Source organism: Mixophyes fleayi, chromosome 4, assembly GCF_038048845.1.
Source record: "Mixophyes fleayi isolate aMixFle1 chromosome 4, aMixFle1.hap1, whole genome shotgun sequence".
NCBI lineage: Eukaryota > Metazoa > Chordata > Amphibia > Anura > Limnodynastidae > Mixophyes > Mixophyes fleayi.
The window spans coordinates 150,045,341-150,068,458 of NC_134405.1; the positions used below are offsets into that span (position 1 = coordinate 150,045,341).

Genomic DNA, 23,118 nt, shown 5'->3' on the forward strand with positions numbered 1-23,118 from the left:
AACGACAAACTAATCAAACCTTAGTTATGGAGATGTACATTTACACAGTTGCAAACTTTGGGGACAATTCTGGGTTTGGAAGATTTGTCCCTGATAATTTTCCTAATTTTCATTACTGAACAACTGCATAATAAAATGGATCCCTTTTCAAATTATCACCATTTGTTCCCAAATATGGTAATATTTATTGGAGCAGTATGTAAAATGACAAAAATACCTTATAAAAAATTCAATATACATTACATGATGGTAATTGTAGTGTTCTAAGGTCCACCAAGACCTATATCATGCGTGATGTGCCTTAGATGCACTGCAAATATTTAAAAATATTGTCAAATGTGGATATACCCCGTAAGTATGAGAAGGGTTAACCTACAGTTAAAGTCTTTTAGAAAACTTGGCACAGGCCAAATCTAGTCACCGCAAACCATTTTTATTCTGGTTTTGCAGATTTGGACCTATTAATATAACCTTACTGTATAATACCGAGAGATGCCCTCAAACGTCTTATTAATTTCCCAACTAGCAAGAAAGAAAGCAAATCATATTGTCACTTAACAAATTGGCACTGCCAAGCAAGTAAGAAAACTAAAAATGTTGATGATTTAAGATAAATTGAAAATTGTATTTTAAATAAACAAAAATATATGTATGGAAAGTTACCATATACAGGAGCTGAAAAAACTGATTACATATTCCCTCATCCCGTCAGGTTTTTTTTTTTTTTTGATTTATCCCAGACTCTTGGAGTCACGCAATTCTCTATTTGTTATCATATGCACTTCATTCAGGAATCTCTGCCGTGTATAAAATATATGTAGCGTAGGAATTAAGGACCGTCATGCACTACTCTAACAAACAGATTATCACAATGTATGGGTTCTATTTTAGTTCTACCTGCATAATCATCAGGATGTTTAGGTAAAGTTTGTTTGTGCTTTGGTTTTCTTTCCCAGGTACTTTTCATATAAACCTGTAAACTAGTACCATCCAAACCCCCTGTTTCCTGTTTTTGTGTGGTTTCCTGATTGTGCTAGTATTTTGCATATTTTTAGGTAATTTAGCACATTAGAAATCATAACCTTGCCCTGTTCCAAATACTGTTTGACAGAATGCAGAAACAGACCTAGACCTCTATATCTGCAAATATTGTATTTTACAGGCAATGCAAAATACAAGTCTTATGTAAAAGTTACGGGCAGTTTGTGTGTTCTAGAATAGAGGCCTCTGATATAACTTAGACATGGACAAGCCCTGCACAATTCCCCTGTGCTTGTGTTGCCTGGTCTCTATATTCCATGGAAGATGAGCAACACTTTTTGTCTGGCAGATATCAATGCTGTGTGCTTTAATGAAAATGTACGTTAAAGGCTTTAACTGAAAAAAGAAAACATGAGAGAACACATTTAAGGCACATCTATCATTTTTGACAGAGCAATACGACTTATAAACACAGTTAGAATTTATGAAATGTTGAAACTGATGGATTTTTTTTTACCTCCCTAACTGTGTGAAATAGTACGTAATAGTGACCAACTTGTATCACATTAGTGCTTTCTCCACATTGTCTCACTCTTCTCTAGCTATTTGCATTTTATGTACTATTGTTGTAGCTGACTCAATGTATACTACATGTCAGCCTAGGTTTGTTTCTTGCCATCTGTTTGAGGAAGACAGTATTTTGTAGCTTGTACTATTAATGGTAATGTCATGCTGTTTTTACAGTATGCTAAAAATACAGTACTCTAGTTTCTGTGTGTTTTTCTCAATAAGACTTATGTTATATTACTACTATTAATATAACATATTTTTGTGAGGACCACTATGCCAGAGTATTGTGCTTGGAAAGTGCAATCGTTATGGTTGAGTTTGACTTAGCAAAGTAGATGAGCAAGTTTAGGGTTAAAGAGCCCCTCCCAAGTTTTCTCGGGGGTCATTTTTAGTTAAAACCCTGGTCAGATGTGCTATTGTTCCGAGTTATAAATGTATACAGTAGAACTAACATCACACATAATAACATGCTTTAGGTGTTAAAATCAGCTCTAAAGGTGGCCATACATGAGCTGATGGAGTGAATGAGCTCATTTCTCAGATTGGCCAAACACATGACCACATCAGACGAGTTCTGGCCGTTCAGAGCTAGGGCCAAGAAGCTGGATCACTTTCAGGTATATTGCAGCTTGTTAGTGTGGTCAGGAGATGACTAAGCACCCAAGTGAATGACGGTTATCTCTGGACCATAGCTTAGTCCATTCCAGACAATGATAGACTATTTCGTCAAGCATTCAGAATTTTTGTGACCTTTAATATCCCTGAGAAGCACAAACCTTATATACTGTATAGCATGATCTTGCCAATATGTATATATTTCTAACATACCTTCAGTCCTTCACATGAAAAAGTTTGACAGGCTTTCACTGTTGTCTTACTTTACCTGCTACGGCTGCTTGGATTGTAAATCGGAATTAATGAAACCTTTCCAATTGCAATTCCATTGACCTAACTAATATGTTTAAGTAAAGCGTGTTACTTTTAAGTTGAATTGGCCAAGCAGTAGAGATTTTAGGACAACTGAGCCTACTCACTCAGGAGATGAGGCAGATTTTCACTATTTTGTGCTGTACTGGTTTCACCAGAAATAACTTTTTTTTATGGTTTTCTCCACCTGAGTGATATTTATTTATTTATTTATTTATTTTTGGGGGACGTCTTGGACCTTTTTATTCAACAAGTAAACATCTTTTTCAAATATGGTTAGCAAATAGGAGTAAGACAGGAAAAGAAAAACCGAAACACTATTACATGACTCTTCCCATAGCAACTTTTATACTTAATTAAATCCATAAATTGTACCCCATATTTTATTCTTATCAGTGATGATTATTGGAATACCAAATGTGGAGCTGATCCAGAGATAGGAGCAAATGTAGCTGCTGGGAGCAAAATATGTACCTGGAAAAACTATTTTATGCTATGGGGTCGGGTGGAGAGGGGAGGGGGTAAGGAGGATGTAAAATGCACAACCTCTTTAACTGTTCCTTCTAGAATTTTTTTTTATTATTTTTTTATTATCGATAGGGTCACTGTGGGAGAGCTGGATTTTATAAGACCCAGAAACTCTTCTTTTTGCTGAGATACACTGATAGAGGTCACGCTGTCTTTCTGACCAGGAAGCAATTGGGTGACACATGACACTTTGCAAGTCACTAAATCTTTTATTTCATTGCTCTATGTTAGTTTTTAATACAGAAGATACAGAAGGGATGAAAACAAGGGAGGAGGAGGCACAAAATGTTCAACAGGTTGTCAACAAAGTAGCAATAATATTAACTTGCACAAAGGCATTGACATTAGCGCTTACAGATAAGTCTACAAACAGATGTCATTAATCAGGTTCACTGATCATAATATACAGTGTCCTCTGAGAGAACCGCTGGGACATAAAATGTAAAGTCTGGACTGCAGTGTCCAAGTGCATTTAGTCATATATTAAAGAATATTTGTATGTCTGCAGATTAGTTTTAGGCTAGTGTCACATAGGTGCTCAACATTCCCTAAGAACAGAAATGCAGCTTTTATTTGTTGCCTGCTTACAATAGTAATATAGATGTTGAGTTCCTGTCACAAGTGCAGTGCATGCTGGGTGACCATGTGACAGCACCTCATCATTTACATTGTCTGTTATGTGTATGAATGTAATGTGAAGGCAAATAGAACAAATAAATCCCACATTTCTTAACTCAGGTGCAAAAATCACCTGGGTAACACCTGCCTTAGGCACCTCTTCTTCTGTTCTGCATATATAGGGTACATACTCATGGGTTGTATGCAGGTTACATACACACACCTGTAGTGCATTGCCCTGAGCTGCTTGTGTAACACACAACGGGTGAATGAGTACATCATCCATGGTTATATAATACTTACCTCTCAGTGAGCGTAACCCCTGACAGTATGTACACTGATGGTACTCACTGACAGGTTTGTTTGTTTTCTGTTCCAAGAGGGAGAATTTCAAGTATGACGCAGGAAAAATATTTTTGTAAAAATATTTCGTAAGGCAATGTTTTGTTTAACAAATATATATTATGTTCAGAAAAAAAGTTCTTAACATTATGGGCCTTAAGAGTTGAACGCAATTTTCGTCTAAAGCGCAGACGTAAATTGAATCTGTAAAAAAAGAAGCATTCATGCTGAACTAGCGAGCTGTGGGCCCCGGTGCAGGGAAGCAAGGAGGAGGGAACGGGGGCCCACAGCTCACTAGTTCCCCCTGCAGTGGACCCCATTATCTCATCATCATCATCATCATTTATTTTATATAGCGCCACTGATTCCGCAGCGCTGTACAGAGAACTCACTCACATCAGTCCCTGCCCCATTGGAGCTTACAGTCTAAATTCCCTAACACACACACACACACACACACACACACACAGAGACTGGGGTCAAATTTTATAGCAGCCAATTAACCTACTAGTATGTTTTTGGAGTGTGGGAGGAAACACAGGGAGAACATACAAACTCCACACAGATAAGGCCATGGTCAGGAATTGAACTCATGACCCCAGCGCTGTGAGGCAGAAGTGCTAACCACTTAGCCACCGTGCTGCCCATTATCTCCATTGGCCCTGATGCACCGCACCTGCTACACCAATGGTAGTTCCGTCACTGCATTCTACATAGTAGAATACTACTTGGCCTATGCTTGCACGACCCTTGCCTCCCCCATTCTCTATAACCATTAGGAGTCATATTCCCAAGATGCACTCTAGATACAGACACAAGAGTTTTTTCGTGGGCATGTGTAGTGTCATATGTTCAGCAATAACCTGTTTAACAAAAGTTACCTAAGAAGTGTCATTAAATGCTGGTGCCTTGTCTGTGATGGCTTTTTAGCCCACAACTATAAAATTATTTGTTTCTTTTTTTTGAGGCAAAGGATAGTGTTTTTGTAATGTGTGTAACCTACTAAGCTCAGTATAGAAACAATAAATGATATAGAATGGTATTCCTTTTGAACATGCAACAAATAACATGTTGTGATTCGCTGATCATAGACACATCTGCATTTAAGATTCCCTGTGCCCCGACTGAGCAAAAGATCCATTTATGACAGCAATACTGCCACAAGATGTTTGTAACTCCTCGTGCTTGTCCCTTCTAGAATTTACATGACATACGCTATAAAAGACCGCTGCCACATTTGGAATCATAATCAATCATATGTACTTATTTTGGTATTAGAATAAAGGTTATCTTACTTTAGAGCATGTGGAATTCAATGTAATCACTGAGCTATAAGTCACAGAGTCTATATAAACTCAATGATCCCTGTGGAAATAATTCTGAATTAGTGGTTTCTTTTTGAATATGCATTTTTGCTTTCCATTTGTCTTGATTTAGTTCATTTCCTGTTCAATGTTAATGCCAGTGTAAAAAAAACCCCACACTTCGTGCACTGTATACATATTTATTTTACATTAAGCTAAAAAATGCAGCTGAACTACTTTGTGAATACATATTTCTATGTACTCTATTAGACAATACTGCTAAAACACTGTAGTTTAGATTATCAAGTGAATTTTTACTTAATCAAATGTTGTTGGTTTATGATATTTGGTGGGTTATACCAAGATCAAGTTAGTTGCTGTTTTGCTTAACTAGCCTATGTGGGGATTCTGATGAAGCATAGGAAAAAGTGTAACACACCTGGGGGTATTTTTACGAAACTGTGGGTTTGAAAAAGTGGAGATGTTGCCTATAGCAACCAAGCAGATTCTAGTTAACATTTATTTAGTACATTCTACAAAATAACAGCTAGAATCTGATTGGTTGCTTTAGGCAACATCTCTACTTTCTCAATCCACAGTTTAGTAAATATACCCCCTTGTATTCTTTGATGTATCCTTTATTCTTAAATAAAATGATGCTTTACATTTAAGAGTTAATGCTAGTGTGCCAGCAGAAACAAGCGAAAATTCAAAAAAATATATACATTGTTTTTATGAAGTGGGAAGAGGCTATCGTTAGTTATTGTGTGGAAATAAAAGATAAGTAATTATTATAACACTTTTTTTTATGCCAGCACCTGATGTTGCATTAATAAATGGAGCAAATCACTACTAAATGCAGTTGTAATGAACAAAAATCATCTTTTAGTAAGTCCCTTTGAAAATATGCCGGGCCATTATTTTGTACTATTATGTTCATTTGTGTTTCTAACGTTGTGCTACTGAAAAGCTCCAGGAAGTTTGTTATATTTGTTATGTGGATAGTAGCGTTGAAGAAATAATTTTGTTCAGAAATCAACCATATGTAATCTTGTTTTCAGAAGGCAGGGAGTGTGTAAACTGTGGGGCAACCTCAACCCCTCTGTGGAGGCGAGATGGCACCGGGCATTATCTATGTAATGCATGCGGACTCTATCACAAAATGAATGGCCAGAATCGACCCCTCATTAAACCTAAAAGAAGACTGGTAAGTGAGATCCCACAATGCAAACACCAACTCTCTTCTTTCTCTGATCTCCTCAGCTCAGGAAGGAAAGCTTTCAGCAGGAAATTGGCATCTCCACCAAAAGACTTGTTATAGTGGCCAGAAGAAGTGTTTTCAAGTAAGGAGGATTAGACACTCTTGGTCCCACATTACCCATTTTATTGCCATCTGCCTGGGTTCTAGCTCTCACACATATTTGGCATTATACATGCAGAGCTATTTACACATACCAAAAGATCGTATGGCTTTAACTATCCTCATTAGACAACAATGGCTCCCTGTAATTCAATTATTAATGTGGTAGTGATCCCTATTGGAGATCAATTTAGGATGATGCCTTTTAAATAAACAATCCTTAGTGCCAATTTAAAAACGAAAAAAGCCCACAAACTGCACTTTAAACAAACCCACTTTTGTTCCATTGACTGTTGGGAAAAAAAAGTGGATGTCTCATAGAGCAAAACAAACATAGATATAAGCACAGCTATGTAACTTGTAAACTATTTTGAATAAATATAGATACATTTATTTATTTGTATTTGAGATAAAGACCTTACTATTTCGGACTGATGTGTTAAGTAGAAAGTCAAATATCATTTTTTTTTCAGCCCATGCAAACAAAATTTCATACTAAATAATAATTGTGATACTCCTACGTCTTGTTCTACTACCACTACTAATATATTTTGTATATCCTATGTATAATAAAAAAAATAACAGCAACAGCAATTATGATAATACTATTACTGAATATTTTATAATGGATTTTTGATTTCATATTCCCTTGTAGTTAGTAAAAAGGAAGTATTTTCTTAAAGGAGGGAATTTGCAGAACTTAGATTTTTTGGCAGCTAACGCCATCCCCACTCCCTCTTAATATGTTAAGCTGACTTCCCAGGAAAAGTCTGCCGGAAATCTGAACTCCTCAGATAACTCCCAAATAACAATTTCCTCAAAGTAAACCATTAAGTGCGTTGTACAGCAGGGAGGGAAGCCTAGGAAAACTGTAGTCTATTTAGATGGCTATATGTCATCACTTTAAGAACTGGCTTGCATTATTACATATCTGAAGCAAACATCATTAGCAAACAAGCACTACAGTGGGTGAGAGACTGTAGAGTTAAATTAGATAATGCATGAAATTGATTGGAACTCTTAAAACTCATGTATATGTTCTTCCACTAAAATTCTATTCACTTCCAACTGTATATCATTTTTGTTTGTGCATGAATTAAGGCTTTTTATATCATCTCTCAATTTTATTTTGTAAGAGTATTTTTTTTCTCTCCTTCAGTCCGCGGCTAGGAGAGCAGGTACATCTTGTGCAAACTGTCAAACTACCACCACTACACTGTGGAGGAGAAACGCCAACGGTGATCCCGTATGTAACGCCTGTGGGCTATACTACAAGCTGCACAATGTAAGTCTATAGTAATAGTTATGAGAATGCCATTTTTCTTCTCTCCAATGCTTGTCTCAGTGTTTTTTAAAAAAATGTCCTTCAACCAGTTAGACGCAATAAAGTAAAGTAATTGGAATGTAACAATCAGTGCCATTGCTGGAGGACTCATGCAGGTTGCAGTGCTGATGAGCCTAATAATAACACTGCACTGTCCCATATTTCTTCCTTTTACTATACAGAATGGTGTTGATGAGTCCCAAGTGTCAAGTAGCCATGTTATGTAAAATGGCCCACTGTTATCCTTGGAATTTCCCTAAGGTGTTTTCTTTTTGAAATCCTAAATTGGAGAAGCATCTGTGCTAATCTATCTTTTAAACTAACATAATGTCACAGAGTTTTCAGTGAATGCATCACCCTGCATTATGGTATACGCCATAAAACAAGCAATGCGCTTACGTCATTTAAAGTCTTTACAGTAAATCTGGTGTAAAACCGGTGCTTATTATTAGCAAAATGCAAGTTCTGTCTCTTATCAGTACAATGAGTGAGAGTTTATCTTCATTAATATTTTTCTAAACGTTAAAGCAGATGGTCTCTCATCTTAAAATAAGATGATCAGCAAATATTCTTTGCAGCAGAGATCTCAGACCACAGTTTTTTCGTTTTTATTACATTGATACATGTCAGATAAAATTTCCTTTTCGCAAGTAGATAGGCTAGGAACAAACCTAAGTGTGTTCTTATTTCTCCACTTGTATGCAACAAAAGATTTAATAACAATAATTTGCCAATGTATTAGGAAATGAGAATATAAATAAAAAAGTATAAGTTTATCTAGTAAATTGGGGGTGAATTAAGCACTCCTTTTTACCCCAGTCACTGTTTATTATTTTTGCAGTAAACTATGTTTAAATCACATAATTACCAAAGTGTACGCAGAGTATTATTATATAATATATAAATATATATATATATATATATATATATATAAAACTAAACACATTAATATATATATATATTTATTTAAACACATTGATATATATATATATATATATATATATATATATATGTGTAAAAATTGCTGTAAACAAATAATTTTTATGTGTTTGATGATCAATTGCATTCAAACGTTTAAGCATTGTTTGTCTTCAAAACATCTGTCTGTTATTTTACGATCCTAAACAAATATGTTTATACTCGGCTGTCATACCTCTTAGGTGTTTTCATCAGGTGTGAAACACAAGGAGCCAATAGCAAGATTAAGCTTGCTTTATTGTTATTTAATTAAATAGTTTCCTTTGATATGTAGTGTAGACTGTGTAATGTAAAATAGGTCATCATTTCACATCTGCAAATGAAACTTGTCTCACATTTCTAAGGGGTAGATATTTACTGCAGACAAAAACATTCTTGACTGGGCTATAAAATAGATTTCGTTTTCTGTTAACCCTTTCCAGCGGAGTTGCAGAGTTTTTTTTGCATAAAGAGGAGTTGGTTATTGGCTCGTTTTATGAATTCCTCGGCTTTTATGACTGACAATGTAATAATATGGCTGCTTTTGTTGCATTCTATTCATTGATTTACAACCCAACAAAACACTAATCAGTGCTGTTTTTCTAGCAAATTTTGTAACTTTTGTTAATCTTACAAAGGATAAACAAACAGGAACATATTTTTAATTAAACATGAATTTCTGAAATAAAATGATAATTTTTAACGGCAAACCGATGGAACATTTATTTATTAATTTTCTGACCAATGCTACAAACCTTAGTACAGCATGAATTCCAAAAGTTCCAGATTTACTTCTTCTTTTCAATTGGTCTTGTCACATTCATAAAGTTAAAATCACCACAGGTTTCACTGTTTTGCACCGTGTGAATAGTCCATAACATCCTACACATTTACTTAGTGGAAACTATAGGTGACATTTTGGTACAACCTTTACCATATAATGTACCTGTACTTGTATTGAATTGTGACAAATGAATAAACAAAAAAAAAAATCAGTGAATAATAAAAATGAGATAAATGTACAAATGTGATGAAGTTAATGTATACCATATTTATTTGCTGCTTACCGTTGGCAATTGATAACAATATCTAATATGCATTTTTGCGGTAACCAGTACACTATACAATACTTTTTAAGCACTCTGAAACTGTTTCGTTTCTTTCTCTGTACTCATCATGCAGTATTTATAAGTTTAGATTTTTACTTTTACATTTAGTATGTTATGTAATTCAACACCAGTGTGGAAACTGTCCGTGGCTTATTACATTATTTAAACAATATAAATTTTGTAAGTGGCATTTGACTAGGATATTCACAAAGATAGGTGAAATAGCTGCTTACACTAAAACCATAAAGCATCGGTGCGCCAAAAATAATATTTTCACAACTGTTGTTTAGATTGAGGGTTGTTTAAAAAGTAACATATTTTGCCAAATTGGTCTGAGGTAAAAATATACTGAAATGGAGCAGCAATGCTGACCATATATCTGTAGCAAATAAATACATAATGCCAAATGACACAGATATAGGATAAAGTTTTTTAAAAAGTAGGCTTTGTACGTGAGGTGCAAATTTTGTTCCATTGGTCAATAGCAGATGAACATTTTTTCATTGTAATATGCATAATGGTACTTCCACATAAATGAGTTTACTACAGTACTTTAAATTTCATGTTCCATAGTCAATACCGATGTCAAATAACCTTTCATTAATCAAAAAACCTGTTCAGACAGATGCTCAACATGAGCTGTAAAACTGACCACCTCTGACAACATGCACAGCTAGTAATTAGGAAGATAATGGGGGCATGCTGTCATTCTAACTCTGTAAGGAACAATTTCCCTGCTCTTAAAGCAGCACGCCGCTGTTTTATTGGATGACCTCACAGTGGTGCGGTGACCTTTTATAAAGAAAAAAAACAATGTGGCAAGTATGTGTTAATTGTTAGGTGAATGTCACTAGCCTAATGCAATCAATCTATGCTTTAGAGGGTGGCATGTAGACGTTGACATGTTTGAGGCAGAGCGATTTCTGGTTAAGACTGGCAGTTGTCCGTAAAACAGGCCTAGTCCTGAAGTGTGCAAGCTTTATTGTGTTAATTCTGGTTCAACGCATTAGGCTGCAAAATGCTGAATGTGCACTTCAGGAGTCACAGTTCCTATATCATTAGCATTACAGACTTACAGGGAGAGTTTTTGCACTTATAATATAGTAGTAATAGTTAGAAATGTTTATAAAGTTGGTGGATGTTGTTATTCACTCTGTGGTACTGTTATCAATTGGTTACTGACTCGAGATTAATTAGAACACTGTTATACAGATACAGGAATTACAGTGCTACAGAAGCTGCAAATACATAATAATAATAAAAATACTACTACTGATAATAATAACAATAGTAAGTCAGGATCTGGAAGCATTACTGTCATGAGTGCCACATTCAGAGAAAGGGACCTACCAAGGGACATTACGTTACATAGTGTACTGTTTTGAATACTTTCTCACATGGTGTAATCCTGAATAAACAATGACCAAAGTATAAGACTATCCTACGTACATTTTTAATTACCTTTTAACTTTTCATGTCTAGTATTGATTTGAATGTATTTCAGTTCAAATATGACTGGCAAATACGTTGCCAGAGTGTTTCCTGTACACAAGCACTGAGCAACAGCTACTAATGAATGTGAAACAAAAGCAAATAATTGAATTTTGTTTAGATTAACAGACCCTTGACTATGAAGAAGGAAGGAATTCAGACCAGAAACCGAAAAATGTCTAGCAAGTCAAAAAAGAGCAAAAAGATTCTCGACAGTCTTGAGGACTACCAGAAGAGCAGCTCGTTCAGTCCTGCCGCCCTCTCCAGACACATGTCCTCCCTCAGCCACATTTCACATTTTAGCCACCCCGGCCACATGCTGACCACACCAACACCAATGCACCCACCGTCCGGTCTTTCCTTTGGACCTCATCATCCATCCAGTATGGTCACTGCCATGGGTTAGACTTTGCTCCTTACTATTTGCACCCCCTTAGGACTTCATCTCTATTTTGCATTTTTTTGCTAACTGATGACACCCTAAACTATGGAAAAAAATGTAATTTAAATGCTTACACAATGTAGTGTTTGCGCCTTTTAAAGGAACTCACTATGGCATCTACACATTCTTGACCACCGGATCTGGATTCCATTTGTGAATAAGCCATTTAAACTTCAAATCCCTGTTGACAAGGGTTTCTAGTGCTGTGAACAAAATTATGAACATTGACAAACTGTACATTTTTGTAAACTTTTATTGCCGCTTGGCACCTGTATGAAAAGCATGAAGGACCACAAGAATATTTGGAAAGTGTCGTTGAAACCTAAGACTTATAGACTTACAGGCTTTCTGGCTAACAACGTAAACAAACTACCAGTCTTGTTTCCCTCTAGCTGGCGGGAGTTGTTTGATGCATAAACTTGTAGACAGTTCATACATTCAGGATATGGGCCTCTTCTTAGACTATCAGTCCAAGGCAAATAGTGTTAACATACGGATATTGCCAATAAGGAGTTTCAGATAGCCATCCCTCAGGCCTCAATGCATTGTGAACAAGTTCCTGTAATTGTTGTTTGTATGTATAATTCAAAGACACGAAAATAAAAGATGTAGATTTATTTCATCATATTATACAGACCAAAATAAAAAAGATGTAGATTTATTTCATCATATAATACAGACTGAATGGTTGTATAAATTTATTTACTGCTAGTGTAAAGAACTGCTTTTAATGTTTTCATATTATTTTTTCTTTCTTTAAAAATAAAATAGATTACATTCTGTTGAAACAGGGTGGTTGTTATCTACTTGTTCTTAAACTATGGTTAAATGCTGATACAGGGGTAGATAATAAAGATAAGGAACAAATAATACAATAAATAAACAACAGAAATATCTGCTAAGATTTAATATATTGTTGAGCAGCTCTGAACAGACAGAGCTTTCTGCCTGCAAAGGTCTGCTGAGTCAGAGATGTTCTAAGGAGGGCCTATGGAAACGCTGACTAATGACTTTGCAAAATCACCTAATAAAGGTGACTGGATCCTGTTTCAGTAACCCAGATGTGTGTAAACAGCATTCTTAAAAGCTGTATTTAAGTCATAAGACGATTTATTAAAATTTTGAAGGTTATGAATAAAGGGTTAGTTCTCCTTTTATTACCATGACAAATGTGGATTGTATTATGTGAAACCTTATTTTAAATATTTCATATTGAAATAAAATAAAATGGTACTCTTTTATATGGTTCATTATTTAATTAGTAAAACGCAATTCTGTTTTGTTCATAGTATATTTCTGTTTCAGTAAGCAGATGTATTAAAACAACATTCTTAAAGAGAAGCTGTCTGCTCTGTGACAGGTCTTCTTTTGTTTTATACACACTGTTTAAAGCCAGTACCAGAAAAAAGCATGCAAATTGGAGTGGACTTTTTCTGTAGTACAGATTATTCAAAGCCCACAGTCACACAAATGTATTTTATTATCAGTTGGGAATGTTAACATAAAGATGCGGGGCCTGATTCATTAAGGATCTTAACTTAAGAAACTTCTTATTTCAGTCTCCTAGTCAAAACCATGTTACAATGCAAGAGGTGCAAATTAGTATTCTGTTTTGCACATAAGTTAAATACTGACTGTTTTTTCATGTAGCACACAAATACTTGATAGCTTATTTGTACACTGAAATTTAAAGTTGATATTTGTGTGCTACATGAAAAAACAGCCAGTATTTAACTTATGTGCAAAATAAAATCCTAATTTGCACCCCTTGCATTGTAACATGGTTTTGTCCAGGAGACTGAAATAAGAAGTTTCTCAAGTTAAGATCCTTAATGAATCAGGCCCGCAGTCTCCCTTCAATGTGATGTGGAAAATACTTCAATTAATTCATACTAAAATACACTCAATATTTGGTATGCCAGGTTTCATATTTATTAAATAGTAAAATACAATTCAAATGGGCTTATATGATATGCCTCTGTAGGATAATTGTGCTTAGCTGTACATGTTTAAAACAGTATGGGAAATGTGGATAACATATTAGCTATACATTAATTTGTTTATGATATAACAACTAAAATGTTAAAGTTACCTAACTATAATAGAAATTGGGAAGATTGAAAACATACTTACCAATGCTTGATTCCCCAGGGGGAGAAAGAAAATCCAGGGGTTGGGTGGGGGTAACCACTATGAATCCCTTCACCTATTTCACCAGGGAAGTGGGTAGGATGTGGGAGTTTCCACTGCTCTCCAGGGAGTCTGGGAAACCTCCCAGAAATTTGGGAGTCCCCCAGAAATTCTGTGAGAGTAAGCAACTATGTTTGAAATTGTATTTGCCCTTTCCGTATATCTAAGGGCAATTTATTTTTCTGTTTTCAGACATTTTAGGCACTGAAAGCCTCACCCCAGTTCATCAATAGTAAAATAATGTTTTTTCAAACTCAGATTTATTTCAAATATCTTTAGGTTTCATGAGTTATTGAAACTTTTGCATACATTTTTGTGAATGTAACGAGAGTTTTAATATTTAAGTAAACTTGAACTTATTATATAAAGCTATACATCCATTGGCCCAATATGTATTGGTCAAATATGTCCACAATACCTTTAATTATGTCACATTTTTGGACATAGTGACAAATGAAGATGACCGCTAATAGCCTCTATCGGTCTATATGTGGGGACAATGATAGCCCTGGGCAGAATCAATCCATTACATGGCCATCTTAAATTAGCTTGAAATTTAGGTGTAATTTGAATTTAGGCCTTTGTTGTTTGCCCAAAGGGAAAATATTCAAAAAATGCTTACAGAATACTTAATCAACTATGCAATTTAATAATGTACATAAAACAACTTAATACCATAAGAAAGCATATATATGTGCATATGTTGCAAGATGTACCTAGCTCAAAAACAGTAGCATTTGCTCCAGACATATGTCAGACTTAACAAGTGTGCATACTTTTGCCACAATATAGCATAAAGATGCGACTTGACAGTGTTAGTGGTAAATGTTTAAGCTGCATTACCCTATTTGTACACAATACAATAATGTAATGATGTTTCATATACACAAGAGAGAATATTGTCTGGACAGTTAATAATAAATGCTAAAGCTGCATTTTCAATACAAAATGTATTTAATTACAAACACTGATTAATTAAAATAAAATGTCTGTTGTTTTCCACATTACACATCAAAAGGGAATCTTGTTTCCCACAGTAGTCCAAATGGAAAAGTCAATTATTAATGTGCAAAGATATCTGTGACTTTATATAATACAGCCGTAACACTACAACTGGAGAGATCAATACACAATCAACCAATCAGAAACGGCTATAAAGTGCTGTTGAATATCATCATCATCATCATCATAAGAGATACGTCTCCTAAAAGCTGTATCTGCTGATGTGTCCACATTTAATTGTGTCACAATTAGGTGAACACACTCTTGCTGCATAGTCTTTGCTTCTCGCCCCTGCGTGTCCCCATTCCACCTGTTCAGGTGTAAGGACATGGAGGTCAACGAAATGCAAAAAAATGTATAGGGATATATGTGTACACATACTGGTGCACATGTGCTGTACGGACATGCGCTACAAAATTTACATACGTCCAATCCTATATGAGCCCCAATATGTTGTATTTATTCTGAGTATAAGACACATAAGAGAGAATTCAATTTCACACAAGGTCCTTTAAGAGCCTCACGCAGTTACACTTTGCGGCACTGTTCATGTTAAAATCTTTGCTCATATTTGCTTGCACTTATCTGAGATTTCTCTACCGTAACAACAGGTAATGGACCTCATTTAGAGTCGGACGCAAAGTCCGATTTAGGCGCATCTAACCAAAACCACGCGTGTGCAGAAAGCTCCAAATCCACCTGCATCTTGGATGCAATTAACGCTTGTGACAGCTTGCGACTCACTACCAGAGAATGGGCGGATCTCGCAATTGTGAAGGCGTGACCATGTAAATACATCCTAGTCGCAGTGAGGCGCAGACGCAACACACGTCAAAACAGGGCTAAAGCTGTGCGGCAGGAATTAGGTAGCGCATGCGTTAGCTGGCTGCAGGAACTGCTCACAGCTCGGTAGGGTATTAAGAGTGAGATGCAACTGGGGTTTGCTTGCAACTCGTAATACCCTACCGATCTGCGGCACACTCCCACTCCTACACTTCTTACACAGACTTTGAGTCCGACTCTGAATGTGTCCAATGTGTTCAGTAGCACATCTTACACTGAATTCCACTCATAGTGGCAGATTTAGAGGATCAAAGATCAAATCCAACTACTGGAAACAGAATTTGCTCCTCGAAAAAAACATTTTGTGTTGCAGGAGGTAGATGTAAATGTAAATGATTGGATTTAAAGTTGTGAGAGAGGAAGAAAGGGGAATGAAATAGCCCTAACTCTACATGTAAAATAGAGCTGTTCAGTATGTTTATGCAGCATGCTAAAGCATACAGTATTTGCCCTGCAACATTGTTTGCGTGGCTGCAAATTCTGCACCTGGACAAAATTTGCACCTAACTCTAGATCAGCCTCATTGTGGAAGGACTGCTTGCAGCAGAACTGCCTTACAAACGTCTGCATTCAGATATATTGATGACATTCAGTTACATGCCATAACTGATTTTTTGGCTGTACTATAAAATATTGTTTTCAAGACAAAAAATGCAAATCACTTGTAAACAGGTGAGTGTATTACATTTTGCAAATTTCCTGTATGGCTTTGAACTTCAAGGTCTGTGCCGGTAAATTTTGTAATTTACTGTACTAACTGAAAATCTACATATGCAACATGAGCATAAATGTATGCTAATTTTATAAAAGCTTCATGACAGTGAAAATTAACTACAAATGGAAAAACAGCATAATGAAATGAGGTCAAACAAATAAGTAGTCTTTATTTTGCTCTATTATATTGTACTTGTATGGTATAGATATTGAACACTCTAAATATAAAATAAGTTAAATATAAAATAAGTGTAATCTGTCTGGAGCAGTGGTGTTCACCATGTATTACTGTGCCATTATATTACGCAGCACTGCACATTGATTGGATTATGGTACAAATAAATAAAACACAATCACATTACACAAAATGTAAAAATGGTCCAGATGAGCTTACAATCTGTGTGGGGAACTGATATATAATGGATATTGGAAGAACAATTGTAGCTGGTGATGGGAAAAGTATGTGTCACTACTCTAAGGCAAAAGCATTATCAGTCACCAATATTAAATGAGCCATTGGTGACTGACATTTCTGTGCAGCTACCAGTGGTGTGGTATGGTTAGAATGAGTAAACACAGTGGAAAGTGGAGACATGAAAGATGAACTAGTCGTTGTCAAGAACACCCTCAATTTTTCATCTTAACTGAATCTCATTCCTCTTCTGGTTCTGGAATGGCTTATATTTTTATGCTCCATTGCCACTCCTGTGGTTATTTGTCAGCTCAAAGTAACTTTGTGCCTGATTTTTTTTTGTACATCAGGCAATTTTTACCAAAAAACTCACTGAGATTTCCAAAGGAGAAACACATATGGCAATAGCAGTGACAGTTAAACATACTGGATCCAGCAGTAGAATTGAGATTGTATGCCAGTAGATCTTTGAAACAGTCCTTGGTGTGGGGACACCTCGCAGGTAGGCACAGAGCAGTTCTAAAGTGCAGCCATCTCTAACTGCCTTCCCATCCCAAATATCAGTGTGCCATGGCTCTGGGAACCTCAAGTGTCAGTGTGCCATTGCTCTGGGAATCCAATTGTCAGTGTGCCATTGCTTTAGTATCCCCAAGTGTCAGTGTGCCTTTATTCTAGTACCCCCAGTTGTCAGTTTCCTTTGTTCTGGGAACCCAAGTGCCACTGTGCCATTGTTCTGGGAACCCCAAATGTCAGGGGGCCATGGTTATAGGATACCAAGTGTCAGTGTGCTATTGTTATGGGACCCCCTATTGTCAGTGATCCATTGTTCTAAGAACCCTAAGTATCAGTGTGTCATTATTCTGGGATCCCATGATTCAGTATACCATTGTTCTGGCATCCCCAAATGTCAGTGTGCCATTGTTCTGGAACCCCCAAGTGAAGTGTGCCATTGTTCTGGAAACAAAGAGACAGTGTTCCATTGTGCTGGGATCCCCAAGTGCCAGTGTGCAATTGTTCTGGAAACCATGGGTTAGTGTGCCATTGTCTGGGAAACCAAGTGTCAGTGTGCCATTGTTCTGGGACCCCCAAGTGTCAGTGTGCCATTTTTCTGGGAACCCAAGTCTCAGTGTGCCATTGTGCTCGGATGCCAAAAAAGGTGTTTACTAGAATGTATTACATATTTTACAATCAAGAGATACACAAAACAGATTGTGGAACCCCCCACAGGTTGCACACCTCATGTTTAAAGATTCTTTAATATTTTGCTAAAGATGAGTGCAGATAGTTAATGATCTGTTGTGTTAAATTTGTGTCACAAGCCCCCGCACTAGCTACGATGGCTCCAGTGTCTGCTGCAGCCGTGATGTCACCTTTGGCCGATGTGTCCTGGCTGTTGTCGGAGCAACCATGACACTGTTCTCGCTGACTCAATGCCTCGGCATTCAGCTGTCAGCCGAAGCACGTGCTCATTAATCATTCGGCCTCCTGCTTGCCCGAACGAAGCTGCATGCATTATGTCCCATGATTGGTCCTTGTTTGTATATAAGGCAGGGAGGGCTTAGCCGGATATAGCTTTTGGTGCCCTGCATTTGCTGATCAGCTCTCTGTTCCTGTGGATTTCTGTCTGCCTTTGATTAATACCTGTTGTGGCCCTTGGCTTGTTTCTGGACCCTGCTTGATTGCTGATTGCCCCTGACTTTTGACCTGTTTGTGACCTTCCTGCTTGCTATTGACCTGCAACCTCTAGTCTGTCCCCGGTTATTCGTGTACTGAATTGCCTGGCTCCCTGCCTTAATAAGCTTTCACTACACTTGAGTAAAGTCCTGGGGGCATCCGAGTACCTGCGAGTGCATCTAACTCTAGGGGAAAGGTGGCTGCTATAGGTGAAGACCTCTACCGCTAGTTCTAGAAGCTTATAATAGGTCCTAGTAATCTATAACAATGTGGTCACATTACTTTTACGCCTGTTGCTCATGTTTTGCAATTTTCTACTTATCCCAGGAGTAGACATAGATTTTTTGTTAGGGGGGGCGATTCAGTGCACTGCCCCCTTTCTCTCTGTGCGGCTGCTGGTAGCCTCTATCAGCAGAGACCAGACAGAGGATGCTGCCTGCCCGCTCTGATTGTGTTTAAAACACAGTCAGAGCGGTCGGAATCTCTGTCTGCTTCTAGGCTGAAGGGAACAAGAATATAGTGTGCGGATGCAGAGAGTCGACACCTGCTATGGGGGGTGATTTCCACGTTCGCCCCTCCCCTAGATCTACCACCCACTTATTCACAGTGAAATGAAACACAAAATGAAAATTAACTAACGCTTGGGTTCAAACTACTGTCTTTCCCCAAGTTTAGCTCTACGTCTTATATGCACATATTACTATCAGTGTTCAGTCACAATAAACAGTGATATAAAGGTTTGCTTTTTTCACAGCAGTTGATCCTGAATTGGAGGGACAACCCTTCTAGCACTATTTATATATTCTGCACAGGCATGGAGACCAGTGCATCTTTGTAACTAGTTTTTATTAAACTTGATAAAGTCCTCACCAAAGAGAACAAACTATAGTGACATTGGAACACTAGATGGCCAACCAAATTATCCCTAAGGGATTACAAATTAATAAATTGCCCTCTTTTGACACATCATCCTCAGAATTCAAAAGGAAATGTTCTCTGATTCTTCAACAGTGCTCTTTTTCACTCATTGAACTTATCTTAAAGGAGAGAAGAACTGATCTTAGAAAGTTAGATGAAGAGATTTTTTGCTTACAAAGCTTGATTAGTCCTTTTGAAGATCTGGATGATGTACAAGAGAATATTAGAGAATTGAATGAAAAATTAAAAAGGAACACTAAGAGCTTAATTATCAAAAAGCAAAAAAAGTTTAGGAGAGATAGAGGTCAGATTGATAACCATCTATCTCCTCTAAAGGAACATCATGTGAAAAGTAGAGACAAAACTAATCGGAATCTTAAAAATAAAGAACATTACCAACCTTCATCTAAGATTAGACCCAAGTCCTATTTACCATCACGATCTAGAGTAGAACATAAGGAGGATTATACTCCTACTACTTCTCAAAACAAACATTATTATCAAAAAAGAAGAACTCCACCTTCTTACTATGATCGGAAATCATATCCCTTTTATAGTAAGAATAGATATGATACACTTAGAGATTTGGAGGAGACTCCTTTTCCCCCAGTAAGGAAAAACAAGAAAAATATACCATTTTGGAAGAGAAGGAAAAACAGAATGTTTTAGTATCATCCAAAGCTCAACCAGACTCCCATAGTGAGGTACCCAATATACCACAGAAAGTTAGATTCCATAAAACCAGAAGGGGAAAGAAAGGGGGAGATAAAATAAAGAAAAAAATCAAAATTAAAGAATAGGATTAAAGAAAAAAAGATCATGGAAAATAATCATTTGATGAATAATCGTAATGAGTCATTGAGAGATGAACAAATAGAAATTTTTAATATAAGCTCTAAAGTCTTGACTGAAGATGAAATTTCTATACTTAAGAAAGGTTTAAAATTCTCCCCTACTTCTCTGGTAGATAACTTTGAGATATTTGTGGATACCCATAAATTTATGAGGAGGCTCTCCCTAAAAAAGTTCTTTAAAATTAAGGAAAAAGATAATCCTATTCTTACTGAGAATTTGGAGGAACAAAAAGATAAACATATATATATAAAAAGAAATCGTATTTCTATCCCACCTATATAAAGGGTCCATATATGGAAACCTTTGGAAAGTTAGTTTTGGATGATTTTAAGAAAATCTCGATTAAGAACAGAACTAAATATGTCCCACAAAATATTACTTCTAAAGAAAGGAAATCCCTAAAGGATCTACAGAAAGACCTTAATATTGTTATCAAACCCGCCGATAAAGGCGGAGGTCTAGTTATTATGGACTATCAATACTATACATCTGAAATTTCGAGACAGCTAAATGATAATGACACCTATATCAAATTAAACAATGATCCAACGTTTAGAATCAGAGATGAGTTCCATATATTTATTAAAAAAATTTCTAATACACTAGATGATGACCATCTTAGTTTTTTTAAAAGAAAAGGACCCCACTACCCCCTATATATACATATTGCCAAAAATTCACAAGAATGTTTCAAAACCCCCGGGAAGACCCATCATTTCCGGGGTTAACAGTATCACATCTAATCTTTCGGCTTTAATTGATTTCTTTTTACAGCCTTTAGTAAAGAAAACTTCATCTTTTCTCAAAGATACTAAAGATGTTTTAAAATATTTAGATAATGTGAATTGGCAAGAGGGATGGTTCATGGTGACCACAGACATAACATCTTTGTACTCCATCATAGAACACGATAGGGGAATAGAAGCTATTAAATATTTTCTCGATATGTCTGATTATTCAGAGGACCTTAGGACCTTTATATTGGAAGGAATTTCTTTTATATTGAAGAATAACTATTTCTACTTTTTGGGTAACTACTACCTCCAGAAGAGAGGAACTGCCATGGGTACCAGGTTTGCCCCATGCTATGCCAATTTATTTATGGCCTATTGGGAACATATTCACATTAGCTTGGGGGCAGACCTGGTATCCTGGCAGAGATATATAGATGATGTTTTGTTTTTGTGGAAGGGAGGTTTGGATTCACTCAATCAGTTCTGTTTAAAATTAAACGATAATGATTGGAATATTAAATATACCTTCGAAGTCAGCAACTCTTCAGTACACTTTTTGGATTTAGAAATCTATATATATATGAGAAGAAGATCCACACTAAATGCTTTAGGAAAACTACCGATATTAATTCCTATATATTTAGGGATAGCCAACATCACGAAAAGTGGCTGGAAAGCATACCATATAGCCAATTTTTGAGACTGAAGAGAAATTGTACTGAACAGGAAATTTTTACAGAACAATTAGAGAAAATGAAACATAATTTCTCTGTAAGAGGATATAATATGAAAACTTTAGACAATGCCCAAGAAAGAGTATCTAAAATCACTAGAGATGAATTGATACATTCAGAAAAGGAATTGAAGATACCGAGTAAAGGAAATGATGTTTTCTTTATCACTAAGTATAATCAAAATCATAAACAAATTGAGAAGGTGATCCGCAAACATTGGGAGATTCTTTTGAAGGATCATGTTTTAGCAGAGATTTTACCTGAAAAACCCAAATTTGTATATAAGAGATCATTGAATTTAAAAGACCATCTAGTAAGAGATGCTCTTCCCGAAAAAAATATAAGTATCAATAAAAATAAAGTTTTTTTTTCGATGTGGTATTTGTTTGGCATGTAAGAACACTGCCAAAAATAATCCCAAGAATAGAATCACAGAGTTCATGGTTAATGGTCAAAAATATACCATTAATAGTTTTATTACATGTAATTCTGTGAATGTCATCTATATTTTAGAATGTAAATGTGGGCTATACTATGTAGGTAAAACCACTAGAGCATTAAAGAAAAGGATAGGTGAACATTTGAGCAATGTCAGAAGAGGGTTGGAGACACACTCAGTATCAGCCCACTTTAAATCTCACCATTCATGTAATGAAAAGGATATTGTTAACTTCTTAGGGATTGATTCTATAAAGCCGACATGGAAATATAGAAATATTGATAAAAGATTATCACAAATGGAAATGCGATGGATACACTCCTTGGATTGTTTAATTCCAAGGGGTTTAAACAAAGATTTTGAGATTAAATGTTTCCTTTAATCTTGACATTTATTTAGATTTATCATGTCATTAGGAAAGATATCACTTATAGTCTACCCTCCGTTTTTATTTTTATTTTTATTTTTATTTTATTATATATACTAATTAAGAGGTTCATCATATTTATGGATTATTTCCAATGTCTGTATATTGTGGAGTTCTTATAGGAATGTTTTAGATATATATATTAATAATTGCACATTACATGACATTTCCGGATATATTGGTATCCTAGCAACCTATAAGCACGAAAAGAGCTGATCTTGAA

The 23,118-nt window shown here is 36.1% G+C and overlaps 1 protein-coding gene across 7 annotated transcripts in view; it reads left to right on the forward strand.

Annotated features, from left to right (window-relative positions):
* The window catches only part of GATA3 (GATA binding protein 3), a 30,167-nt gene extending 16,973 nt beyond the window's left edge, over positions 1-13,194 (forward strand). For 3 of the 7 annotated variants that reach the window (XM_075208604.1, XM_075208605.1, XM_075208603.1), the window contains 3 exons: positions 6,332-6,477; positions 7,790-7,915; positions 11,633-13,194. In XM_075208604.1, the coding sequence (XP_075064705.1) occupies positions 6,332-6,477; positions 7,790-7,915; positions 11,633-11,917 (557 nt within the window). In that variant the 3' untranslated portion in view covers positions 11,918-13,194. Of the gene's footprint in view, positions 1-6,331; positions 6,478-6,533; positions 6,614-7,789; positions 7,916-11,632 lie in introns of all 7 variants that reach the window. The other 4 variants (XM_075208609.1, XM_075208610.1, XM_075208608.1 and 1 more) reach the window with 4 other exon arrangements.
* The last annotated feature ends 9,924 nt before the right edge of the window (positions 13,195-23,118 follow it).